Genomic DNA, 25,344 nt, shown 5'->3' on the forward strand with positions numbered 1-25,344 from the left:
CCAAGACCTGCCCAGGGGAGCGACCCTTCCTTGAGTTGTACTGACTTGTCTGGGTGTGCAATTCCTCATTTCCTCCTGCTTTCATCAGGAAGGGAGAAACACAAAAGGCAGCTCTAATGTTGGGAAGCTGAGGAGAGCAGGTGCTCAGAAGCACGTGTGTGTGTATTGGCTGTGTACAGAGAATCCTGGCAGGCACTCGTTATTTTGGGGGGTTTGCTGGTTTCTGCCATGCCCTCAATGCCCTGAATCACTACTGACCACGGTTTGTTGTCATGGAAGGGAACTGTATAGGTATTAATGTATGCTGCATCTTTTTGTAAAAAAAAAAAAAAAAATTAAAAAAAAAAAGAGAGAGAAAAAACCCCAACAGATGTATAGAACGTTTGCTCTGCACTCTCTCACACTTGCTGTGATCTTAATAACAGATCTTGAGATATCTAGGCTGTTTAACAAATTACAAGAACCAGGAAAAATGACTGTTGCCTTTTTAAAATTTTTAATTTGGGGGAAACTGTGAGAGTAGTCAGTTGTTTTTATTGTGGCTTTCTCTCCGATGTTTTTTACTGTCCCAAATCAGGGTTGAAGCTTGCCTTTTTCTCATTTTAACAGCTAAACCTACTGGAAACTTGGCAATTTCACTGTGTGGGTCGAAAGGAGGGGAATAATAGGTTTAAAAAGTGACCTTAAAAAGACGGTATTTCTCTTCTGAGAAAAAATATTCTTCCTCAGTGCAGGTTAAAAAAAAAAAAAATCTGGTAGGGCTACTGCTGTATTATGCACAAAACTAAACTCTGTGTGAGATGCCACTTGTGCGGAGTTTGAGGTGGGGAGGGAGAGAAGAACTTTGTCTCGCTCACAGACCAGTGCGGCAACACGCCGGCCACGGCCCAGCGTCTGCTGGGGGCTTTTCCCTCACAGCATCCCCTGTACAGCCGTCATTGAATTGTATATCAGTCTCCTCAGCAAACAGATTTTAATTATTAAATAAAAGTATTTTAGAATTTTTTTTTCTTAACCCTGCCTGTGTGGTCGTGTCTTTCCAACTGCTCTCAGCCAAGGCGCGGCTGGCGGCTGCGGAGGTTGCGGGGGGAGGGCGGGTGCCGCCATGGCGGCGCCTCCCCTCAGCCGCGGCTGTTCGCGCGCTTCCGCCGCCGCGCGCCGCCCTGCCGCCGTCCCTTCCGCCGAGTGTCCCCTCCCGTGCCCATATATGGGTTATGCCCGCCCGTCGGGCAGGGCGCGAGCGCGCACTTTAGCCCCGCCCCCACGCCCTATAAAAGTCGCCACGCCGCGTGGTTCGGCCTCTTTCACCTTGGGAAGCGGTGCGGTTCTTAGGTATGGTGCACTCGGCTTTTACCTTTTTACCTTCTTCACCCTTTGCTTGCTTTGGCGCGAGGTCCGCGCGGCGCCGCGCTGTTAGCGGATGCCCGCTGCAGCCCCGTTTTAACGCTAAAATGTGCCGTGAGCTACTCGTGGCTGTGGGTGCTGCGGGGCCGCCTCGGCCTCCCTTCAGCCATTTCCTTTCCTTTCAGGTTCCCCCAAAGCTTGATAAGCTTGGTTTGCGCAGCTCGCACCAGCGTGAGTATCTGCCGTGTGGCCAGGCCCGCGGGGGACGCGCGGGGGGGGGGACGGCCAGGGTGGTTAAAAAGGCTGAAAACCAACTTCCCAACGTGGATACCCGGAGAAAGTCGCTCTCTCTCGGCTCTGTCCGTGTGGCGCACGGGAGCGCAGGCCCTCGGGCCCGTGACGTACAGTCCCTTTCCACGACGTTGGAGAACAAGCCGGGCCTCGAGCCTGCAGCCTGCATATTCCTACTGCTTCTCTGAGCCCTCGGGCCGTGACAGAGGAGACAAACCATGCAGGAAACACTGACACGCGGGGTGCGAGGGGAACGCGTGCGGACACCCGGGGGGGAGTGGAGACACCTCCTGAGCAGACCCCTAAAGTACCTTTTTTTGTATTTCCAGTACTAAAGTTGAAAGAAGTGAAACGCGATTGTCGGAAGGTAATAACTGCGTTTAAAATTTATTACTGTGTGTAATTTAGTTATTTTCCTTAAAATACTGCATTTCAAGTAATTTTTTTAGCTGTTTTAAAGGTGTTATAAAATATTGTACCGGTTTAGTGAAAACAAATAAAAATTCGAAAAAATAACTGGTGGTGATAATGGACCTTCAGATCGCAGGTTCCTAACTTGCATTATTGTGTTCGATAGTTTGGGGGAAAAAGGTTGGGGACTGTTTAAGGGGGAAAAACCGGTCATGAATCTTAACAGGCAGGAAAAAAAACACTGCTAGAGATAGACTTAGCGAACTTAAACCTCTGTGTAATGTGGGACACGAGAAGAGAGCGGGAACAAAAGTCTGTCTTTCCTAAAATATTGCAGAAACTGCTGGTCCAAATGCAAAGAAGATCCACCTTCAGTGGGAGAGGGTGAGTAGATTGGAAAAGTCTGCTTAATCAGGTGGGCAGCAATTTCCCAGGTTTCTTGGTGCACTATTGGTAATTCAAATGTGGCCGCAGGGATCAAAACGCGGTGGAACCAGGGATGAGTGGATGTAGTGGTCTCCTAAGGCATGTGCCTGGAGCACCAAAAATAAAAACCTGTGCCTGGTCCTTGGTGGGACCTGCACCTCCTGGATTTTGTGGAGCAGGGCCTGGAATTGGGCCCGGTGTCGGTAAGCTGCACGGGAAGGAAAGAGGCAATGCACGGGTGTGGGATTGCTGAAGTGCAGCTCGAAGGTCGAGGGCGGGCGTGTGGGGTTGGCTGGTCCAACAAGGAGCTGATTTTGGGGTGCTTGAAACCGGTGAGGCTGGGGAAGGCGGGTGCCGGGATCGGGTGGGTAAGAACGGTGTGTGCTCTCCTGTGCACTGCACTTCACAACCTTCCCATCCATTCGACCTTGTCGGGTCAGGATGTTCCAGGGAAGGCGATGCTAAAGTGGGAGGATTATGGGATGTGGGTGGAAGTGTCAGTCCACGTGTTTAGTTTTGAAATACAGCCCTTACTCTCATGTTGGTAACTCAATCTGTACCTGGCTGCAGGACACAGCTCAATAAACTGAACTTTTTTTGGCTCGGTGTGTGTTTTTGTTGAGTGATTTGAACATGAAGAAAAGCTCACGCTCCTGGTGGTGCGTATCCCTTGTGTAAAATGGGGTTCTCCTGTGCTGCTGACATATCTCAGGGTTTAAGGGGTTGGGAATGCTCGGTTGGGGCAGGATTAGGAGCAGATCGTACCTTTAGTCCAGGTTTGGCTCATCTCGGGGCACACAACGCTTCACGTCACTAATGGCTAAATTAGGAAGGGTTAATTAGGTTTTTTATCGCGGGGTGGGGCTGGAGGGGGGAGGAGGATCCCACATCTCCATTTTTGTAATGGGGCTGGTGCTAACGGGAGGATTTGGGGGTGGTTCTGGTGTGGGTTGGTGAGAACGGCACCAGCAGTTGGCCGATGTCCTGTCCCGCCGCCAAGTCCCCAGGGAAAGGATTGGGAATGGCTGTGTGTCTGCTCATCAAGTAAGTCCCAACACGAGCCTGGGATAAAAATGCGCGGTGTGGTACCTCGCGTGGGCTGTGGGTCACCCCTGGGGATCAAGGTCTGAAAAAAAATCGGGTGAGGCTGCTGTACCAGCTAAGATTAATCGGCAACTTGATTTTATTAGTGAATTGGCGGTATTATGCCCAAATGAAGGCCTCTGGACTGGAACAGCAGAATTAATCTGTAAAGTAAGGATGATTCATGCCATTTATAGGGAATTGTGCTGTCTTCACTTAAACAGAAGTTTAGTCTGCTTCCTTATTCAGTCAGTTGCTGAAAAAGGTGGGAACTCAGGGTTGCTGGATTTCAGTTTGGATTGCCATTTTTTGCAGAAGCTCTGTTCCATCACAGCTGGCCGCGTCTCTGGGGGTTAGAAGCAGGCTGAGTTACTGTCAGGGATTTATTGCACGGGGGCCAATGTATTGCTGCTACTTGCGTGTCCTTATTATCTTGTCCCCTTGTCTGTCCCCTTGTCCTGTCCCCGTGTCTGTCCCCTGTCCTCGTGTCCTGTCCCCATGTCTCCCATCTGTTCCCCGTGTCCTGTCTGTCCTGTTCCCTCTCCCCATATCCTGTTCCCGTCCCCCTGTCTGTCCCCTGTCCCCCTGTCTGTCCCCTGTCCCCGTGTCTGTCCCCTGTCCCATCTGTCCCCTGTCCCCCTGTCTGTCCCCTGTTCCCCTGTCTGTCCCCGCCTCCGTCCCTCCCGGCCGCCAGGGGGCGCGGTGCGGCGCGGCGGGTCGTGCGGCGCGGCCCCGCGCAGGCGCAGAGCGGCGCGCGGTGGCCGGCGGGCGGTGCGGAGCGCGGCGGGCCGGGCGGCGGGAGCGGGCGGGCCGGGCATGGGGCCGGGGCCGCGGCCACAGGGAGCCCGGCGGGGCCCCGGCCGTCCTCGGCGGGGCCCGGGCCGCCCTCGGCGCGCCCAGCGGGCACGCACGGAGAGCTGCCGGCGGCGGGAGGAGCGGCCGGGCCGGGCCGTGGCCTGCGCGGCCCCACGTGAGGCGGCGCCGCGGGGAATTCGAACGGCGGGAGCGGGCGGGGGCGGCGCTCGGGCCGTGCGGAGCGGGAGGGGCTCGGCTCCCATTCTCCCCTTTTCCCCCTTCCCCTTTTCCCTCTTGTCCTTTCTTTTCCCCTTCCCTCTCTCCTTGCCTGCCTGGACCTGAAATCTGGAGAGATTCACAATCTGCATGAGGTAGGGAGTATGGCTAAAACACACAAGGGAAGACTTGTGCATTTTCCCGGAGCAGGAGAAGGGATCCGTGTGCAAATCGCAACTCAGTCACTAGTCCCTCAGGTGGATTTTTAAGGTGTGAGGGGACACCCCAAAAAGTGAACAAACAGCGCAGTGGGTGACCCCTTACAGGCTCTTTTTGGTGTTTAGATTCCAAGATGCCAGGAAAACGCAGTGCGAAGAACCCAGTGTCAGATGGGTCTCCTGAGACAAAGAAGGTTAAAGGTAAGAAAAATCCCTGTGACTTTTCCTTCTACTTTGCCAGGGGTGATTTTTTACCTGGAAATTTCTACCTCCCACCTGTTCTTTCTCCCCCTCCCACCCCGCAGTCAGCCACTCTTCACACCGCTCCCAGCCTGGGCTGGTGCTGACACTGGGCCAGGGCAATGTCGGCCAGCTGGGCCTGGGTGAGGACATCATGGAGAGGAAGAAGCCAGCTCTGGTCACGCTGCCGGAGATGGTGGTGCAGGTGGAAGCTGGAGGGATGCACACGGTGTGTCTCAGCCAGACAGGAAAGGTGAGTGCAGCAAGTTCTGGGCTGGGTTCTGCAGCACAGGGTAGGAGTCAGCCACTGTTCCCACATCTTGTTCCAGCTCTGAGGGTGAGCATGGCCTCACACAGACCACAGAATGTTAGGGGGGCAGAAGGAGGACCTGAAAGGAGCCTGCAAGAGAATTGGAGAAAGACTTTGAAAGAGAGCATGGAGTGATAGGACAAGGGGAAATAGCTTCATACTGGCAGAGTAGATGGGTGACACTGCCATTTTAGATGTGATATTAGGAAGAATTTCTTCTCTGCGAGGGTGATGTGGCTCTGGAATAGAGAAGCTGCGGCTGCCCCATCCCTGAAAGTGTTCCAGGCCCAGCTGGACAGAGTTCAGAGGAACCTGATGTAGTGGAAGTTGGTCCTGCCCATGGCAGGCGGTGGAATGAGATGAGCTTTAAGGTCTCTTCCAGCCCAAACTATTCCATGGTTCTGTTATAAATGAGCCTGATTCATACTCAGCCTGTTGGCCTCTGGGCCCCGTCCTGAGCACTTGCACCCGATTGCAGATCTACACCTTTGGCTGCAATGACGAAGGCGCCCTGGGGCGCGACACGTCGGCCGAGGGCTCCGAGACGTCGCCGGGGCCGGTGGAGCTGCAGGAGAAGGTGGTGCAGGTGTCGGCCGGGGACAGCCACACAGCCGCGCTGACCGAGGACGGCAGGGTCTTCGTCTGGGGCTCCTTCCGGGTACGCTGGGCGCGCGGGGCTGGGCTCCGTGGGGCTGCTGCTCCCTGGCTCATCCCGCCTCTGCTCCGCAGGATAACAACGGAGTGATCGGCCTGCTGGAGCCCATGAAGACCAGCTCCGTTCCTCTGCTGCTCCAGCTCAAGGCGCCTGTTGTTAAAATAGTTTCAGGTGAGTGGGGCCCTGGGGTGTGCAGGGTCAGGCAGGTACATGAGGCTGTCACAACCCTTAAGGAAGGTCTGTGACCTTTTTCTCCCTCTTGGCTTGGTCTGAGCCTGGTACAAGGGTGTACTTGCTCATCTCTGACTCTCCAGAGAACAGACCTTTTAACCCAAACAGCTATTTTAGCCCCAACAGATTCTCGTATTGAGTTAATATTTGGCTAGTCTGATGTAGAATGCCTTCCAAGAGTGGCCTGAACTGTGACCCCATGGGGCTAGTGCACTTCCATTCTAATGAGGCCTGGGGAGGTGGAGCACAGCAGCCAGGGAGCTTGTCTAGGGCCCAGGGGAAGTTTGGGCACACCTGGTGTCCTTAGCACCTTCCCAGAAAAACTGGTTTTGGATTTGGAATTCCTGGGATCAAGAAGAGGGAGGTCCTGCAGTTTTAGGTGGTGGCACAATTGGTGTCAAGGTATCCAGTGCAGTAAACCCTGCTAGCTGGAACAACTGGGGTTTACCTGTGGCCTCTCAGCCCCCAGGGCTTGCTGAAGACTTCTCCATGACTTCTCTTTCCTTCCTGTCCCAGGAAATGACCACTTGGTGATGCTGACAGTGGATGGAGACCTGTTCACGTGTGGCTGTGGCGAGCAGGGCCAGCTGGGCAGAGTGCCAGCGCTCTTTGCCAACCGAGGAGGACGGAAGGGGCTGCGTGAGTGCATTTAGCATCCTGTGGCTCCAGCTGTGCCCTTTGCAGAGCAACAAAGGGACCTCGGTCCCTAATGCTCAAGGGCTTCTGTGTAATCAGTGACCTAAATGCAGTGAGCCATATCCTTAGATGCAGGGAGGGTGTAAATCCTTAGTCCTTGTATGACACCTTGTCTCCTGCCCTAGAGCGGCTGCTGGTCCCCCAGCTTGTCCCTGTCAAAGGCAAAGGGAGAAAAGGCAAAATGCGCTTCCAGGACGCTTTCTGCGGGGCCTACTTCACCTTCGCCGTCACGCGGGAGGGACACATCTATGGCTTTGGCCTCTCCAACTACCACCAGCTGGGTGAGCTTCACCTCTGTCCCTTCTGATCTCCTGCCGGTGCGCTGCTGCCCTGGCCTGCTGGGGGAAGCTGCTGGCTGCCCTGAAGTCTAAAGACTGGATGTACTGCAGCTGAAACTGGGGGTGGGGCTCACCCCGCACAGCTCTGGGGTCTGGGTAATTCCAGTCACACCGGGTTTGAGCAGAAATTGGATTTGGGGCTGGGGGCTGTGTTGGTCTCTGGGGGGGTGAGCTCCAGGGTGGATGGCTCAGTGCTGCAGCCTGGCCTGGGCTGTCCATCCCCTCGGCCTGACCCACCCGGGTTTGTGCGTCCCACCCTGCAGGGACCCAGGACACCGAGCCCTGCTTCTCCCCGCAGAACCTCACGTGCTTCAAGAACTCCACCAAGTCTTGGGTTGGGTTCTCTGGTGGTCAGCATCACACGGTCTGCGTCGACTCCGAGGGTGAGTGACGCTGTGGTGGGCTGGGAGTCACACACAGCAGGATGGGGGGATCCCATGGCCTTCATCCTGGCCAAGAAGCTGTTGGGATGAGGATTATGTGCCAGAGCCCTCCAAGCTCTCAGTGTTCAAGGAAACAGGGTTGGTGTAAGATTGCAGAAAGGGGAAGCTGACCTGAACAGGAGCCTGGACACAGTTGTGAACTCTGCTCTTGGCACCTATCCATCTCATTGATTTTGGGGAGCTGAAAGGACTCTGCCCCTTCTGGATGGGGTTTCAGGGTGTGGTAAGGAGCAGTGATGCTCTTTCAGGAGTCAGACCTGGGAAAAGGGTCCAGCTTTGGCCCTCCTGCAGCTTCTGCCCCCCTCAAGTCACCTGCCATGTGTGTTCACTGTGCTCCAGGTAAAGCCTACAGCCTGGGCAGGGCAGAGTACGGCCGGCTGGGCCTCGGGACAGGGGTAGAGGAGAAGAGTACGCCCACGGTTATCCCGGAGCTGCCCAGCATCACCTCGGTGGCCTGCGGAGCGTCAGTTGGTTACGCTGTCAGCAGTGATGGTGAGTGCTGGCTGTGGGACCACTGCCTTGTGTCCCTTCTTCACCCCACCCTGCGCACCAGCATCACACACTGGCGCTGGTGTCATGGCCTGGTGCCAATCGCCTGGGGGCACCTGGGCAGTGGCTGCTCAGCTGTGCTTGTTGGGCCTGTGGCAGCAGTGTTGGTCAGGTGGTGTTCACCTGGAAGGGGTTGTTGGCCTGATGATCTGTTCTCTGACTCCGCTGCTACCAGACCTCCGTGCTCTGGTGCTGCTTCTGCCTGTGTGCAGTGTCTGCAAGAAAGGAGGGTTTGGAGTGGGCTGTGGGTTTAGTTTTCTCCCCCAAAGGGATGAAAGTTCCTTGGCTCTGCGGTGGAACATCCGTTTGAGTTTCAAGCGGGCTCCCTCTCCCTCCTGTTTGTCTTCTGGCCTCATAGAAGCTCACTGGGTGCGATGTCTTGGGTTTGGGTGCTGGCTCCCCTTTCCGAGTGCAGCCACTCGGAGCTCAGAGCTTGCTCCAACTCTGTTGCAGGGCGAGCGTTTGCCTGGGGAATGGGCACGAACTACCAGCTGGGCACCGGGGAGGAGGACGACGTGTGGAGCCCGGTGCAGATGACGGGGAAGCAGCTGGAGAACCGGCGGGTGCTGGCCGTGTCCAGCGGCGGGCAGCACACCGTGCTGCTGGTCAGCGACCGGGAGCAGAGCTGACCAGCGCCGCCAGCCCAGCACCCCGGACCCCCAAACTCCTGCCTGGCTCAGGGAGCCCATTACCTGGGGAGGGCAGGGGGCTCGTGGAGCAGCGCCTGCATGGTGCCCGTGGGTTCTCCCCTGCCAGCAGTTGTCTGTTTTCCCGTGGGGCCCGGTGCTCTGTCAGCAACCTGGGTCAGCTTGGTCCTAAACTGATCCCAGTTGCGTGCCTGGATGGATTTCCACTCCTTGTCTGGTTTTTTAACATTTCTCGGCCCAGCAGAGCTGAGGGTCTCGTTCTTTGCTCTTCAATCAGGTTTGGGTATCAGTATCCCAGAGGTCCCTGTGTTCCCCATATCTGGATGCTCCTCCACCCCTTCACCTTCATATACCTCTCTGGCCTGGATGTGTCTGCTGCCCCCCACCAAACCCCTCTGAGTCCTGCAGGAATGTGCCCAGGAGGCTCTATGCTCTAACCCAGAACTCATGATTGCTCTGGGGGCTGTTCTGCCTAGTGAGGGAGTGCTGCTGGATTATGCCCAGCACACTGGAAAACGGAAGGGGGATTCCTGCCTCCCATCCCTCAAGTATCTAAGCTGAAAGTCCCCAGGCAGTGAGACCAGGAGCCGGTTCCCCACTCCCCATAGCCTGGAGCAGCCGCCTGCAGCGCTGCTTTTTGCAGTCCTGGCCACTCCCTCTTTGCCATTGCCTTCGGAAACTCAAACCAAATCCATCCCACGGGTGTGAGCACTGTTACTTTAATTTTTTTTCTCTTTCACTTGCTGAGAAAGGAGATGCATTTGCTGTTAGGGCTTTCTGAGCAGACACCCAGACCTCAGCTATGCACGGAGTCGCCGGTAACAATAGGACTCCTCCTGCCCATCGCCTCCCTGATCCAGCCGGCCTCGCTTCCTGTGCCCACCCCCCTTCATCCTCTCCTTACAGGAGGTGCCTTCTGGGTGCCTGGAGTGAGGAGGGGGTCTGTGAAGACCTAAATCATAGCAATAGGAGTGCGGGTTGTGGCTGGGGAGTGGGGGTCTGGGATTATACAATGGTTCCTAAGGGGTTGGATTTTTTTAAAAAAAGAAAATGTATTTTGGTTGATCAATCAAGGCAGAAAGGACAAAAAACTCATCTTTTAACATTTGGAATAAACTGAGTTTTGATAAACCCAGGCTTTTCCTGTGCTTTGGAGGGGTGGGCAGCTCTCCTGTGGGCCCTGCTGTGGCTCCTGGAGGCAGTCGGGATGGTGCCTGTTTTTGGGGACACGCGGGGTGGGTGGCTGGTTTGGGGACACGCGGGGTGGGTGCCTGTTTTTGGGGACACGCGGGGTGGGTGGCTGGTTTGGGGACACGCGGGGTGGGTGCCTGTTTTTGGGGACACGCGGGGTGGGTGCCTGTTTTTGGGGACACGTGGGGTGGGTGGCTGGTTTGGGGACACGCGGGGTGGTGCCTGTTTTTGGGGACACGCGGGGTGGGTGCCTGTTTTTGGGGACACGCGGGGTGGTGCCTGTTTTTGGGGACACGCGGGATGGTGCCTGTTTTTGGGGACACGCGGGGTGGGTGCCTGTTTTTGGGGACACGCGGGATGGTGCCTGTTTTGGGGACACGCGGGGTGGGTGCCTGTTTTTGGGGACACGCGGGGTGGGTGGCTGGTTTGGGGACACGCGGGGTGGTGCCTGTTTTTGGGGACACGCGGGATGGTGCCTGTTTTTGGGGACACGCGGGGTGGTGTCCGGTTCCCGGGGTCGGTGTCCGGGTGTTGTGTGCAGTGCGGGGCGCCGCCGCCAGGGGGCAGCAGGAGAGCGCGCCAGGAGCTATTGGGGGGAAGCGCCGGGAGAGGGGAGGGGACAGAGGGGGACAGGGGACAGAGGGGGACAGGGGACACGGGAGGGGACAGAGAGGGACAGGGGACACGGGGGGGGACAGGGGACACGGGAGGGGACAGAGAGGGACAGGGGACAAGGGAGGGGACAGAGGGGGACAGGGGACACGGGAGAGGGACCCTGAGCCAGACCCTGCTCATTTTGGATGCCCTGGGGCTCACAAGACAGCTGGAAACTGCTTCTTATCTCCGATTGTAAGTTACTTTATTATTTTAGTTTTTAGAAAGCAGGTTTCCTGTACAGAAATGCCACTGTAAGGCAAAAATCCCAAGGGTTGGAGCTGGAAATAACAGCTGAAGCACTGTGTGAGGTGCTATGGATCTGGCATATTCAGCTCCATCACACCTGGAGCAGCTGCTGTGGTGGGAGCTGTGATGGGAGGCCTCAGGGTCACTTTAATTTCACAGACATACATACATATTTATATTTGTATTTATAAAAGTACACAGAGAGTTCCCTCCGAGCAGCCTGGCTGCAGCATTGCTCAGTCTGAGCAGGCAGGGTCTCCCCATGCTCTTTCCCTGGACTAGGATTTGTCCCCATTTCCCAGCCCAGACAAGGGGCTGGAGGAGCTGGATTTGAGGTGGGAAGAAGCTGAATCAGCCCCAAGATCCCTACTGGGATGCTGCCAGGATGGGCTGATCAAGGTCCACGTCACCCCATATGCTCTGGTGTGCTGCTTGCCACCCATTTTTCCCAGGAATATTCTATTTTTCTCTAAGTCAGCAAATCTGAAGCTCAGGAAAGCCACTCTCTTTGCCTAGTCCCAGGCTCTGAGCTCTGCCCAAGCATGGTGGCATTTTAAAAAGTAATTACTTGAAGCATTTAAGCTGCTTTAAGGCCATGGCAGTCATATTTTCCAGCAGGCTAAAAATTTGGCAGATGGAAAAAAAGGCCTTCATGAGCAGATGGGCTTGTGGTAGCAGAGGGTGAGGAGCCCAAGTGTGGCCACGCCAGTAGCCCAGGATTCCACTGATGCCTGCAAAGGGATTCTGAAGAGCTGGAGATGTTCAGCTGGGTGCAGCACTGAGCAAGAGGCGTTTTCCTCTGGCACATTGACACCCCAGTGGCAGTGCCACCCTGTTTGGTTGCTTTGAAAGAGAAACTGGTTTTGACTGCCTTGTGGGCTCTGTCTTTCTAATGGGGAGGGCTGCAATTCACCCAGTTCTGGAGAAAGGCAATGGCTTTTATCAGCCTAAATTGGTACAGCTGGAGAAACCAGACACGAGCCAGGCTCTGCTTCCATCCCCAGGTGTGTCCGTGCTGCTTCCTCCAGCTGCACCAGCTCATTCTCTCAATGCTGTCACTGCTTCCTCTGAGCATCCTCCTCCTCAGGCTGCCTGAGCAGCTGGCAATGACAGTGGGAAGTTGAGAGGAAGGAGAAGTGGTGGCTCATGAATGTGGCCCGGGGCTGTGGGGGTGACTGAAACCATCAAGTATCGCTCAGCTGTGGGTCGGGAGCTCCCTGGAGGGTGGCTCTGCAGGATGCATTGGGAGTTGAAGTTCAGCTCTGCCTTTGGAGGGATGCTGTCCCATCCAGATGAGAGCTGAAATCCTCAAATCTCTGCCTCCTGTGGGCTGTGGGTCCTTTCTAGGTGCCTGCACAACCTTCCTGCTTGAGGAATTGTGAAAGGGAGGTGGTATATTTGAGATCTTCTGAAAAAACAAAAACCCCATCCTATCCTTTTTGTCTCTGGTAAGGAAATCTGGGCAATGCTGTTCATCCTTCTGATGGGCAGGGCAAGGACAGCCCTTAATCCATCCTAATTGCAGCCTGTTATTCCATCCTATTGCAGCCTGTTATTCCATTCTAATTACTTTAGCACTGTGAGAACCAACTCAAGTTCCCATAAATTACTCCCTTAATGGGGTTCTTCTTGAGCTTAATGACTTCATCAGTTCCCTGTCACCTGGGAATTTGGTATTGGCACATGGATATGGGATTCAGCCTCAGATGTGCCCTGCTCCATCCCCTGGCCATATCCATACTCCCAGCATCACACCCATGGCCAGGGCAGCCTTAGCTGCAGTCAGAGGTCTCTAAATAACACAGGAATGGCATTAACAGTAGAAAGCTTTCTCTGGGAGCAATGCCAGTTTGAGGGACTCCAGGAGAATTTTTACAGTGGATCTGGAACTTTTCGAAACCAGTGTCTCTGAAGTGGCATAAGTTTCTCTTGCCATCTGCAGTTGTCTTTTGGACACAGCTCAGGGGGGAATGGAACGAGGTCCCCATGATGTGGCAGAGGAAATGACCTCCAGAGGATTAAGCTGGATATTAGGGAACCTTCTTCCTTGAAAGGGCTGTCCAGTAAGCATCACTGGAGGGATTTAACCATCACCATGTGGATGTGGCACTTGGGGACATGGGCCAGTGGTGGCCTTGGTAGTGGGGAAAGAAGAGTAGGACTTGATGGTCTTGGAGGGCTTTTCCAGCCTGAATGATTCTGTGATCCTGTGATCACCTCCTGGCACGGTTCCCTTCTGCCATGTGAGTTTTTCCCCTCCTGCCATGGGCTGTGGTGCCATCCTGACCTGTGCAGGAGGAGAAACACGTGGATATGGCAGTTCTGGTGCTCTGTTGGAGGGTGACAGCCCCTGCTGGGTGTTGTTGGCCTCTTGGTCCTCTCCCTACATCACGTGATGAGCCCCAATTCTCCCATTTCTCTTTCCCAGGACGATAAAGGTTTTTGCAGTCGGTCTGTACGCCAGCCCAGCAGCCCGCAGCCCCCGGCCCCGTTGTGGCAAAGCTCTGTGGAGGTGACCCGGGCGTGCCCCTCTGGGGGCTGCCCCGCCCCGTCAGGGCGCGGCTCGTGCCCCTCTGGGGGCTGCCCCACCCCGTCAGGGCGTGGCTCATGCCCCTCTGGGGGCTGCCCCACCCCGTCAGGGCGCGGCGCGGGGTGGGGCCGGGCTGCAGGTGGAGAGCAGCTCGCGCGTGGTGCTGCGGGCGCGGGAGAAGCCGCCGGGCTCCGCGCGGGCGCGGGCGGGCAGGCAGAACGCGCGGAAGCACCGCTTGAAGTTCTCATCCAGGAAAGCGTAGAGGACGGGGTTGAGGCTGCTGTTGGTGTAGCCCAGGGCGATGCAGAAGTGCAGGCCAGCCACCACGTAGGGGTTCTTCTTGTCTATGTCCACCAGCGTCCAGACCATGACGAAGATGTGGATGGGCGTCCAGCAGATGATGAAGGCGGCCACCACCACCAGCACCATGCGCGTGATGCGCCGCAGGTTGCGATCCTTCTCCTTGGAGCCCGAGAGCAGCCGCACTCTCTTCAGGCGCAGGATCATCAGCCCGTAGCAGACGGTGATGACCAGGATGGGCACCAGGAAGGCAAAGATGAAGACGCATATCTTGGTCACGGTGTCCCAGTAGATGGGAGGATCAGGAAACTGGAGAGTGCACAGGACCACGCCATCTGTAGGGGAGAGGAGGGTTGAAGAGGGAGCTGGAGGAGCATCTGCTGAGAATATTCTGAGAATATTCTGCCTTCTGCTCGGTCATGGCCTGTTAAAACCCCAGGGAGATGCATTCCTACCTGCCTGCTCTTGGCAGAGGCTCCCCAGGAGCTCTGTGCCGTCAGACCCCTGTCCACGATACTGAGGGTATGCAGTGACCCTGCAGAGCCTCCTGGGCCATTCAAGGCCAATCCTGCCCTCTCCCAACTCCCAGGGTGGACATCCCCATGTTACATCACCATGTCACCCTCCACAGAAATCTGAGATGCTCAGAGCTTTCTTAGCAGCCAAAGGCCAGCGTCCCCACACAGGAGCCACAGGTCTCAATGTACACCACCTGGAGACTTTGCAGCAGCCCTGGGGGTTTTTTTAGGCATCTGTGTCCCAGGGGGTGGGGAGGGGCACTGCTTGGACTGGAGGTGGGGAAAGGTGTGGGATTTCCTACACTTAAGGGAAGGGAGGACAATTTCTGGGGCAGTTTCCAAGATGGGAAATCACACCATGATGTTTTTTCCAAGACAGGGCATTTATGGTGTCATAGAGAGGTGCCCACCACTGACCACAAATCTGCTACAGGACCAGAGGTCAAGTTTGCCAGATCCCCCCGGGTTGGACATGTCCCCAGAGACACTTGCCTTTTGACTTGGTGACTGCCATGACCATGATGGGCACCCCGATGAGGGAGGAGAGCACCCAGATGCAGACATTGATGATCTTGGCTTTGGCCGGCGTGCGGAAGTCCAGGGCCTTGACCGGGTGGCACACGGCGATGTAGCGGTCCACGCTCATCATGGTGAGGGTGAAGATGCTGGTGAACATGTTGTAGTAGTCGATGGAGAGCACAGCCTTGCAGAGCAGCTCCCCAAAGGGCCAGGTCTCCAGGAGGTACTTGGCACTCTGGAAGGGCAGGGTGCTGGTGGCCAGGGCATCAGCCAGCGCCAGGTTGAAGATGTAGATGTTAGTGGCTGTCTTCATCTTGGTGTACCTGGGAGGGGCAGAGAAAGGATGTGGTCCAGGTGGTCAGGGCACTGATGTGGTGAGGGGGGCACAGCCTGCCTGCTCACGAGTGACACCAGCTGTGTGATGTGCCTTGGTGCAGCACCAGTGGGCTCAGCAGCTTTCCACGTGCACCCTGAGGAAGGAGACAGCCCAGGGGAGCCCACCGAGATGGCTGGAGGGATGAAACACCTCTGCTATGAGGAAAGACAGAGAGTTGGGATTGCTCAGCCTGGGGAAGAGAAGCTTTGGGGTGACTGATTGTGGCCTTCCAGTCCTTGAAGGAGCCCGCAAGAAACACGGGGAGAGACTCTTCACAAAGGACTGGAGTGACAGGCTATTAGATGGGATATTGGAAAGAAATCCTTCCCTGGGAGGGTGGTGAGACCCCGGCACAGGAGCCCAGAGTAGCTTTGGGTGCCCTAGAAGTGTCCAAGGCCAGGCTGGACGGGGCTTGGAGCAACAGGGATAGTGGAAGGTGTCCCTGCCGTGGAGGGGCTTTAAGGTCCCTTTTAACCCAAGCCATTCTATGATTCTGTACTTGTGTTCTTGTGTGCTGAAGTAATAAAATCACAGAATCCCAAAATGGTTTGGGTTGGGAGGGACCTTAAAGCTCATTTCACTCCTCAGCCATAGGCAGGGAGCCACGCACCAGATCCTGGTACCTGAGGAGGGGATGACATCCACATTGCTGAGCTGGGACATGCCGAGCATGGTTTGGCCCCTGCCACATGGTTTTCCTGTACCTGACCAGGGAATTTACACTCATTCCATGCCTGCTTTTATTCAAAGGAATAAAGAACTTTCTAGATAACTCCATTTTCCAAGGAGATTGATGTGCTCCATTTCCCCGAACCAGTTGCAAAATGTCCTTTATCCCCTCAACCCGTCTCCGTTTGATTTTCTACCCAGTAAATTGTGATTATCCAGCCTGTTTCCCTGTCAAGTTTGCTTGCAGAAATTGGATCGATTAGCCCCGGAAAGAGGCCATCTGGAAGCAGCCCAATTAGCCAGGCTGGAGCTGCAGAGCCTTTGGGGAAGTCTGGCTGTATCCCCCAGGGCGTTTGGGAAGGGCTGGCTCTGCTTCTGGTTCTTGTCACACCATGGCAAGAGAAACGCCTGGTCCTTCGTGTCCAGACCTTTCCTGAAGGGATGAGGCAAAGATATGGCAGATGCCAGAGCAGCAGGGATGTGTGTGTGTGTGTCCCAGGAGCATCCAGTCCTGCAAGTGCTGCACAAAGGGATGCTTTGAATGTGTGGTGGCTTGGAAATAGATACTGAGGGATAGATAGATAGATAGATAGATAGATAGATAGATAGATAGATAGATAGATAGATAGGTAGATAGATAGATAGATTAAATCGATACTTGGAAATAGATACTGAGGGATCTGCTGGGCACTTCCAAAGGCCAGCACATGGGGTGGGAGTACCTCTGTAGAGGCTGCCTGCTCTTTGCAGGGTTTCTGCAGCAGCTTCAGCTCTTCCTGTGCTCCCTTCCAGTAAATCCTCATTTCACAAACAGCATCCTCCTCACAGTCCCAAGCTTTTTTAGATGTACCCTAATTAATTAATTAATGCCAGGGTCAATTTGCATAAAACCATCTCTGTGCATGGCTAAACCTGCCTGCAGCAGCAGTGGGGTAAGGCACAGAGAGGGGAGATGACACCTTTGTTGCTGGGATTAAAAGATTGTTTTCCTTGGAGTACTTGTGGAATGGATAGAAAGCGACTTTTCATATGTGTGATAGGAGTAAGGCAGTTTTAAACTGTTAGAGGGCAGCTTTGGATCAGATATCAGAGTGGTGATGCCCTGGCACAGGTTGCCCAGAGAATCCGTGGCTGCCCCATCCCAGAAAGTGCTCCAGGCCAGGCTGGACAGGGCTCAGAGGAACCTGGGACAGTGGAAGGTGTCCCTGCCCATGGCAGGGCGTGGAAGGCAATGGGCTTTAAGGTCACTTCCAATCCAAAGCATTCTGGGATTCTGTGACAATTGGAACAGCTCATTCCATGTTGGGGACACATGGAATAAATTGGGGGGGGATTGACAGGCTCCCACCTAGGGAGTCAGCGGTCAGGTCGTGCCCTGGCTGGAACTCGGGGCATTGTTGGTGTGGGAAAGAGGCCCCTAGGACTGAGGATGGTACCCAATCCCTTCCCCTTATCCTTTCTCCATGTCAGCAGGGTCGAGAGAGTGTATTGGTGGGGACAGAGACCCACCAGGTTTCATTGTTGATACAACTGGGAACTGGAGCTGAAAAACTCATTTCTCTCAGAGAAAATAGAAAACAGCAGCTTAACCCAGCTCCCAGCTCCAAGAGCATTCCTGTCTCCTACACCATGGCTGCAAATGGCAGCCCATTGCCCAAGGGTGGAAATATTCAAGCTGAGCTTTTTTTTAAATTTAAATATGGCATTAAAAATGTCTTGTCCTTGAAAAGTCCTTTTCTGTTCTCTTTAGTGTTATTTTCCAAGCGCTTTTGCAGAAAAGTTTCCTCCCAGGTTAAATAAAATGCTGAGAATTTGTGGTATTGTCAGGTTTTGCCTCTCCAGTAAGAACAGTCAGTTCAGGTAGATTCACATGTCTTTGGTCTCTGTTTTTTTGCGTAAAATGGTAAAAAAAATTCTGTTATTCATTCCATGGTCTGCCAGATGTGCTTGGCTGTGCTGGGTAAGCACTTCCCAACCCCCTGCCAGATGTGCCAGGAGTGGGGGACACGAGGGCCAGAGCTGTCACTCATCCCCAGGCAGGATGGGGCTGGTGAGGGCAAAGCAGTGTCAGGGATGAGTGGGATAATGGGGATGACTGGGAGGATAATGGTAATGTCTGGAGTGATGAGTTAACTCTGATGATGCATGTGGCTGGAATGATGGGGATAACTGGGACGAGGATGGGGATAACTTGATGATACCTGGCTTGACTGGGATGATGGGAAAGACTTGGGATGGCGATAGGGATGATTGGGATAGTAAGGATGGCAATTTAGCCTCCAGCACTGGGGTTTTGGGGCAAGATTCAGCCCCCTCCAGATTTGGGCTGAGGTTTCAACCCCCTACACAGGGTGAGGCATGTATCCTGGGGATCCTCCTGAGCTGCAAATTAAACTGCTGCTCCAAGAAAGAGGTTTATTGCCCACATTAGAGCAAACCATCCACTGCTGCTGATGGAGCTCCCCAGGCTGCCAAACCCATTGCAATTAAGTGAGTGCCTTGATTGGGAAGTGATGTACTTGAACGGAACAATCTGGGAGGCGGTGATGGAGAGAAGAGAAGGGAGGGGATGGGGCAAGCACAGGGCAGCTCTGCATTCCAGCCTGATTCCCAAGTAGGGATGCCCTCTCCAAACCTCTTGGAAAATAAATAAGTGAAAGGAAAGCGAATAATAAGTGAAAGAGAAACTCCGGGAGCTGCTAAAAGCCGCCGCCTGAGAGAGCCTGGCTGCCCAAGGCTGCACCCAGCTGTCCCTGCAGCCTGGCTGGGAGCTGCTGGGGGCTGATGGGCTCGGTGGGGATGAGGCCACTTGCAGCCCGAACTCACAGCTGCAAATTGCTTCCAGGAGTATTTTTAAAATCACCTGACAATGCAGTGGGCATGGCAGGGCTGGTCAGAGCTGTGGTGGGGAGGGGGCTGGGTGTGCTGGGCTCCCTCCAGATGTGCAGGTTTGGCTGCTCTGGAGAGTGGTTCATTTGGAGTTTGGCCATATTGGCTCATGGTGTGTCCATTCACAGAGCTAAATGCCAGAGTCCTGTGTCTGCATCTGCCAGCTGCTGGCACTCATGGGCTTTGTGGCAAATGCAGTGTGGTTCCAGAAGTCCCTGATCCCCAGGATGTGCTCCAGCCGTGCTCCCAGACTGCCTGGACACCCTTCCTGGACTCCAGGGGCACTGAGAGGTGGAACTAGGAGAAGAACACAGGGCAAATACCTGGAATCTCCCTGGCAATGAGGTCCAAACCCAAGCTGATCCTGCCTCACAGCCCTTTCTTGCGTGGACACAGCTCTCCCCTGGGCCTGGTCTAAACTCTGTGGACGTGGAATGACCCTGACAAGGAGCCCGGGGAACTGCAGGTGGCTTTGGCCATGGAAGGGGTGAAGGCAGTGTTGCTGCAGCCCCTCCTGTCCCAGGGGCATGGAGGATGGTATCTGCTCATTTCATGGGAGATGAATTCCCCACACTTGGAGGAGGCCAGCTCAGGCAGGGCTTGGAGCCACCTGGTCCAGCGGAAGGCAGCCCTGCCTATGGCAGGGTAGTGGAACAAGATGATCCATAAGGTCACTTTCAACCCAAACCACTCTGAGATTCTGTGTTCAGTTTCAGCATCAGTTGGAAAATGGGGGCCTAGAAGGGATGGGATCCATGGCTGTCAGGCTTTCTAAAGCCAGGCTAGCATGCAGTTACTCAGGGAGTAAAATAGGGAGGATGTTGTTTGCACATGAAATCACTCTCTTAAAGATGCCTTCCCTCTCTTCCCAGAGCAGAACCAGCTGGAGGGGGTCTAATAACGCTCATCCCTCACCCTGACATCACTCATGGCATCTGTCTCTGCCGCAAATACCTGAGTTTGCTTTTTCAGACCAGGCCTTATTTTTAATGCCACTATGAGTGGATGAAAAATCCCATTAGGGGTCAGGTTGGGTCAGTGAGGTTCTCCCCCCTCCCACTCCCCATTGCTCACCCTCTTGGGTGGTTAAAACCACCCAGCAGAGCCCTGCAGAGACTGGGGAGCAGGGGCAGCAGAGCCTGATACTAGGGCAATGGGAACTCCATGGTGGCTCATGGACACGTTTCCTGCCAAAGATGCTTTCCTTCCCTCCGGTGAGTCACCACATTTATTTGTGTGCAGGCAGTGCCAGGCTGTGCTGACCTCCTGTAACAATAGCTATGGACTGAAACAGATGGGGAAATGAGTGTGGGAATGGTTAAAAAATGTGAGTTTGGGGGGTTTGTTTAAATCAAGCCATGAGCTCTGGTTCGGCTCTAGGGTTTTGGCCAAGCTGGGGTTACAGCACCACCTGGGGCATTGGGAATTGGAATTATCCCACAAATTCTGACCTACTGGAACAAGCCCCCTCCAAAGCAGTGGCACCCAGTGAGACCCTTCTGCTCCCTCCTGTCAGGCTGGAGGTGCTGGGGCCTGTGCCTTCACAGAGTGTGGCTGCCAGCACAGCCCTATCTTTGCTGCTGGCAGGGCTGGAGAGGAGCTCTGTTAGCCCACACTGCTGCTGCTACTCCTGTGCTCCACAAGACTTGCCTTTATGGTCCCATTTTCCGTGTCAGCCCATCTTACCCAGGTAGGACTAACCAGTGTCTCAGACAAAGGGACTGGTGAGATTTTGTACCCAAGCACAAGTGCCTGGCTGGATACAGCAGCACCTTGCCATGCCCCACCTTTAAAGCAGGGGCCATTTGGGTCGTGTTGCTTGTGCTGGGGTGTGAGACCCCACAGACCCTTTCCTGAGGGAAAGCCTCACCACAGGTGCCGAGGTCTTGAATGAAGCCAAAGCAGGAGTCCTGGCTGCGGGAGATGGTACCCACATTGAGGGGACCAGAGGGAGCTCAGCTGCTGTGGGAGATGGGGCTGGGCCATGCGGTTTCTGCTCTTTGTTAGAGAAAAACACAAGTCAGGTAGCTGCAGGAGGTGCTGGCACAAGAAGGAACTGGGAATGGGCTGGGTGGGTAATTCCCATGGGTGAAATGGGGTGGCAGCATTGGGACCCCACCCGCCCCTGCAAAGAGGGCAGCTCCACCCGGAGGTGACCAGCCCCGTGGCTTCTCTTCCCCACAAAGGACAAGGGACACATCTTGGGGTCGGGCTGTGTCCCCCCATTCCCACTCCCCTCACCAAACACAGCCCCTGCACCCCCCTACTTGCACAGGTACTGCTCACACACATCACAGAGCGGGGAACACCCCACCCGCTGCTGCCTGTGCACAAGCAGCCGGGGCACACCCATTCCTCCTGCTGCTGGTTGACACCCGGGCACACTCACACTCTGTGCACACTCACTCCTGGGGCACACCCACTCGGTGTCAGCGCCTCAGGGCTGCGTGCGCTGCCCGCTGTCCCTGGCCCGGCCCGGTGCTCTCGCTGCCGCTTCCCCCCCGCCGCTCGGGGCAGCGCCGCTCTCACCTGACGATGCCGTACATGACCAGCACGTTGCCCAGCAGCCCCACCACGCACACCACGGAGTAGAGCGCGGTGATGACGATGGCGATGAGGATGGATGTCGCGTTCTTGGCCCGCTGCGGGCCCGTCTCGTTGACCCCGTGTCCGGGCAGGGCGACCCAGGCGCTGTCGTTGCCCCAGGGGGAGGCAGTGGCCGTGGGCAGCACCGAGGGCAGCTCCACGGTCACACCCACGGTCACGTCCATGGTCACCCCCAGGGGCAGCTCCATGGCCCGCGGGCGGCCGTGGTCCGGCAGGAGCCGCCGGGCGCATCCGAGCCGCGCGGGTCCGAGCGCCGCTCCGGCCGGTGCCGCCGCCTCCCGCCCCGGCCCGGGAGCGCTTCACAGCCCCGCGCCGGCCCGGGAACGCTTTATAGCCGCGGTGCTCCCGAGCCACGTGGGGCCGGGGGCGGCCCTGCCCACCCGCCCGCTCCCCGCCCGCTCCCCGCCCGCGATTATCCCCTCGCTCCCTACCTGTCCCCCCCGTCCCCGCCTTCCTCCACCTCACTCGCTGTCTGCCTTTCTTTCCTTTCGGCCTTGTCTTCCCTCCACGGTTCCGTTTTCGCCGCATCCCTGCCTGCCTCTCCCCATGCTTCCATTCCCTCCACAGACCCCTTCTTGCGCCCCCCTTCTCCCGCTCCCAAGCTTGTCACTCTCTCTCCCCAGCCTCTCCTCTCTCTCTGCCAGCCTCCCCTCCCTGTTCTTTTCTTCTCAGCCCCTGCTTGACCCCGTTCTCCCCAGTCCCTGCCTCCTTCCCCATACACCCATCACCCCATTCCTGCCCTTACCTCCCCTCCCTACTTGACTTCCTAATCTCTGCCTCTCCCCCCAGCCCCTCCCGGTCCCTGCCTGTCGCTCATCCTCGGAGCCGGCCAGGGTCCCCTGGCTGCAGGGGGAGAGCGATGGATCCCGATGCTGGGACTGTTTTGGGTTTTCTTTGTCTGTAAGAAAGCAGGGGGACAAACAGCCCCCATGTCCACAAAGCAAAGCCGGGCAGTCTCCAGTTCCCCCTGCCCCCTGCTCTTTCTTTCTCTCCTTCAGTCTCCCCACCATGTGCTGTGGGGTTGGGGGTGCTGGATGGGTCTGGGTGCACTGAGAAGGTCTCAGAGGATGTTGAAGGGGCATTCAAGAGGATTATTGTGGGATGAGGGAAGGAATTGCAGGGGTGCTGGGAGGAGAATGATATAGGAATACTGAGGAGGGATTTGGGGAGCAATGTTGGGGGGATTTAGGAGGAATGCTTAGAAGGGAGTAAGTAGGGATGCTGGGGGCACTAAAGAGGGTTTCTGGGAGCTTAGGAGGGGAGCTGTGCAGGCTAAAGGATGTAGGGAGATGTTGAACCTGCAAGTACAGACCCAGCAACAGCCTAACAGAGCTGGGCTTTGTGGGAAGCTGAGGGTCACCTTCCCCTTTCCAAGGATTCAGCCTTGGGGCAGGACTACCTTCTTCTGGCAGGGCTCCCTCCTTTCAGGGTCTGCAAAGCTGAGAGGCAGAAACCTTATTTTCCCTGGAGCCCCACTGGAGGGGGAGGCTGTGGGTGCATGTCATTGGGGTGTCCCCATCTCTTATTTGTTTTGGGGATGGATTGATTCATTGCCCTGTGCCCTGGGACAGTGCTGGCTCAGGCAAAGAGGATGATTTGCTGCAGTTTTGGGTACATTTGGCTCCAGAGGGACTGAGCAGGGGACATAGGACATGCAGGAGAGGACACCAGTTTGTTCAACCCTGGAGATGGGGTTCTCAGTCTGTGCAGAGCTCTGCCAGCATCAAACTCCTGCAGTGCTGAAGCATCCAGACATTTCATCAAGAGTCTCATAAAAACGCCCCGGAGGGAATGAATGGCTTTTCATTCATCCCGTGGTTCAGATGGCAACCAGCTCCAGGGCTGCTGAGCAGGGGCAGGAGCAGTGTGCTGTGGATTTCTGTTCCCACAGTGGGAGGTGGCATGGTCCTGGCTCTGTCCCACAGGGCTGGTGGGATGGGTAAAGGCAGGAATTGGAACCACAGGGACGGATTGAACCTGTGCACCTCAGGTCCTGCACATTGGACGCATCAGTCTCCTTACCAGAGGTTGCTCCCCTCCTGCAGTGGCTTTACAAGCCCAGGCAGGACAGAGGGGGGATGTTCTGCACCTCTGTGTGGTCCAGAATACAGGAATTAAACACCTTTCTGGGTGAAAACAGCCTCCCAGACCTAGAGCAAGGTATTGAGTGTCTGCTGTGCCCAGCTCTGATGCAGCCCAGTTACTGACCTCTCCCAGTGGAAAGGAAACATCAGGTTGGGGAGTGTAAAATAGCTTTTAGTGTGGCTGAGGAGCTCTCTGGAAGAGAACCCATCCCTTCCCTTGGCTCCCAGCATGGCCAGAGCCCCCACACTGACCCTTTTCCAATGGGTTATCTGCAAAGGACTAATCATCCTGGCAGGTTCCAGCTAACACGTCCTCTCAGCTCAGCTCCAGCATTTCTTCAGAATTTTTTTTTTTCAGCTGGAATGTTAAAAATAAACCCAGTGGTCACATAAAACCAATGGAAAATCTTTAAAGGGCTTTGCTGCTCATCTGCCTGCTCTCAGCTATTGCTGTTCCAGCAGCCAAGCCTGGCTGCTGCCGTGGATGGAGTTCCCAAAATTAGGGAAACTGGGGCATGTTTAGGGGCAGAGCATCACCCTAATGCAATACATGCAGCCTGGTGGGTCTGGCAGGTCCTCACCCCCAGCACTGCTGCTGGGACTTCTCTCTGCATCCTGAGTTTGATCAATGCCACTTTATCTTCCCCAGGAGGGTGTGAGCCCTGGCACAGGAGCCCAGAGCAGCTGTGGCTGCCCCTGGATCCCTGGCAGTGCCCAAGGCCAGGCTGGATGGGGCAAAGAGCCACCTGGGACAGTGGAAGGTGGGACTGGATGAGCTTTAAAGTCCTTTCCAGCCTGAACCAATCTGTGATTCTGTGATCTTGGATAGAGTACCACAGAGCTTCTCTTAAGAAGCTCTGTATGGCAATGCCTAAGCTCTTATTTTCTCCCCCACACCCTGAAAAATAAATAATATAACAAATTGAGGTGGTGAGAGCAATGCTGAGGCTGTCGAGGAGCACAATCCATGTCACTCATTTGCCTGCTGAGTTAAGGTCCATCCAAGAGGATTTACAGCTGGAGCCACTAATGGCAGTGTTTTGATTTATCCAGAGACTGCAAACTTGACGAAGTGCATTTCACGGTGAGAAAACCCTCTCCTCTGGAATTTATTTGTTTTAATCAAAATGGACATAAATATAACAGGCAGGAGCCATGGATCTGCTCTGGCTGGACTCCAGTCAAAATCCATGGCAACCTCTGGAGGTTAATGGAGGAGGAAACGGGGGATGAATCCCTTCCCTTCCCTTCCCTTCCCTTCCCTTCCCTTCCCTTCCCTTCCCTTCCCTTCCCTTCCCTTCCCTTCCCTTCCCTTCCCTTCCCTTCCCTTCCCTTCCCTTCCCTTCCCTTCCCTTCCCTTCCCTTCCCTTCCCTTCCCTTCCCTTCCCTTCCCTTCCCTTCCCTTCCCTTCCCTTCCCTTCCCTTCCCTTCCCTTCCCTTCCCTTCCCTTCCCTTCCCTTCCCTTCCCTTCCCTTCCCTTCCCTTCCCTTCCCTTCCCTTCCCTTCCCTTCCCTTCCCTTCCCTTCCCTTCCCTTCCCTTCCCTTCCCTTCCCCTTACACAAGTGATGCACCAACCCTTGCAGAGGGATTTACCAGCCTCCTCTCCTCCCCCTGAGCTGCTGCCGTTCTCCAGGGGCTGCTCCCACCCATCCCAACTCAGAAAACCAAGTGGTCAGCGCGATGGGGGCCCAGGATGGAGCTCAGCTTGTGGTGAACCACTTTGGGGGGCTCCATTGGCATCTGGCTCCCCCCATTTATAAGGATGAGCCGGGACATGCACAGAATCACACCTTGGGGAATTGCAGCAGAAAATGTCACTTTGCTTTCTGTAGATCTGAGACGTTTTGGGGCTTGGGAGAGAATGG

General features: G+C 55.5%; 2 protein-coding genes across 5 annotated transcripts; one reads left to right on the plus strand and one right to left on the minus strand.

The window, feature by feature from the left end:
* Nucleotides 1-1,231: 1,231 nt before the first annotated feature.
* On the plus strand, nt 1,232-10,024 carry RCC1 (regulator of chromosome condensation 1). Of its 4 annotated transcripts, XM_079325655.1 has the most exons (13): nt 1,232-1,332; nt 1,530-1,575; nt 1,965-2,002; nt 2,384-2,430; nt 4,911-4,985; nt 5,090-5,277; nt 5,813-5,992; nt 6,064-6,160; nt 6,737-6,859; nt 7,042-7,197; nt 7,518-7,637; nt 8,037-8,189; nt 8,700-10,024. In XM_079325655.1, exons 5-13 carry the CDS (start codon nt 4,919-4,921, stop codon nt 8,873-8,875), a joined length of 1,260 nt encoding a protein of 419 aa, XP_079181781.1. In that variant the 5' UTR covers nt 1,232-1,332; nt 1,530-1,575; nt 1,965-2,002; nt 2,384-2,430; nt 4,911-4,918; the 3' UTR covers nt 8,876-10,024. The 4 variants fall into 4 exon arrangements, with proteins under 4 accessions (XP_079181781.1, XP_079181782.1, XP_079181779.1 ...); XM_079325656.1 differs by lacking the exons at nt 1,232-1,332; nt 1,530-1,575 and having other exon boundaries at nt 1,626-2,002; XM_079325653.1 differs by lacking the exons at nt 1,232-1,332; nt 1,530-1,575; nt 1,965-2,002; nt 2,384-2,430 and adding an exon at nt 4,424-4,525.
* A 3,598-nt stretch (nt 10,025-13,622) lies between these two features.
* OPRD1 (opioid receptor delta 1) lies at nt 13,623-21,689 on the minus strand (the record flags this gene model as incomplete). The annotated part of the gene is made up of 3 exons (XM_079325583.1): nt 21,318-21,689; nt 14,828-15,177; nt 13,623-14,152 (listed from the first exon to the last, which is right to left on the minus strand). Exons 1-3 carry the CDS (start codon nt 21,581-21,583, stop codon nt 13,623-13,625), a joined length of 1,146 nt encoding a protein of 381 aa, XP_079181709.1. The 5' UTR covers nt 21,584-21,689.
* Nucleotides 21,690-25,344: the final 3,655 nt, after the last annotated feature.

This window comes from Erithacus rubecula (assembly GCF_903797595.1).
Source record: "Erithacus rubecula genome assembly, chromosome: 23".
Classification (NCBI taxonomy): Eukaryota; Metazoa; Chordata; class Aves; order Passeriformes; family Muscicapidae; genus Erithacus; species Erithacus rubecula.

What these genes read in the sequence shown, in the direction of transcription:
- RCC1 (XM_079325655.1), top strand. Translation starts at nt 4,919, where the DNA reads ATGCCAGGAAAACGCAGTGCGAAGAACCCAGTGTCAGATGGGTCTCCT. An exon ending in TGAGACAAAGAAGGTTAAAG is followed by an intron (nt 4,986 to 5,089) that starts GTAAGAAAAATC and finishes CCCACCCCGCAG; the next exon opens with TCAGCCACTCTTCACACCGC. An exon ending in GGTCTGCGTCGACTCCGAGG is followed by an intron (nt 7,638 to 8,036) that starts GTGAGTGACGCT and finishes ACTGTGCTCCAG; the next exon opens with GTAAAGCCTACAGCCTGGGC.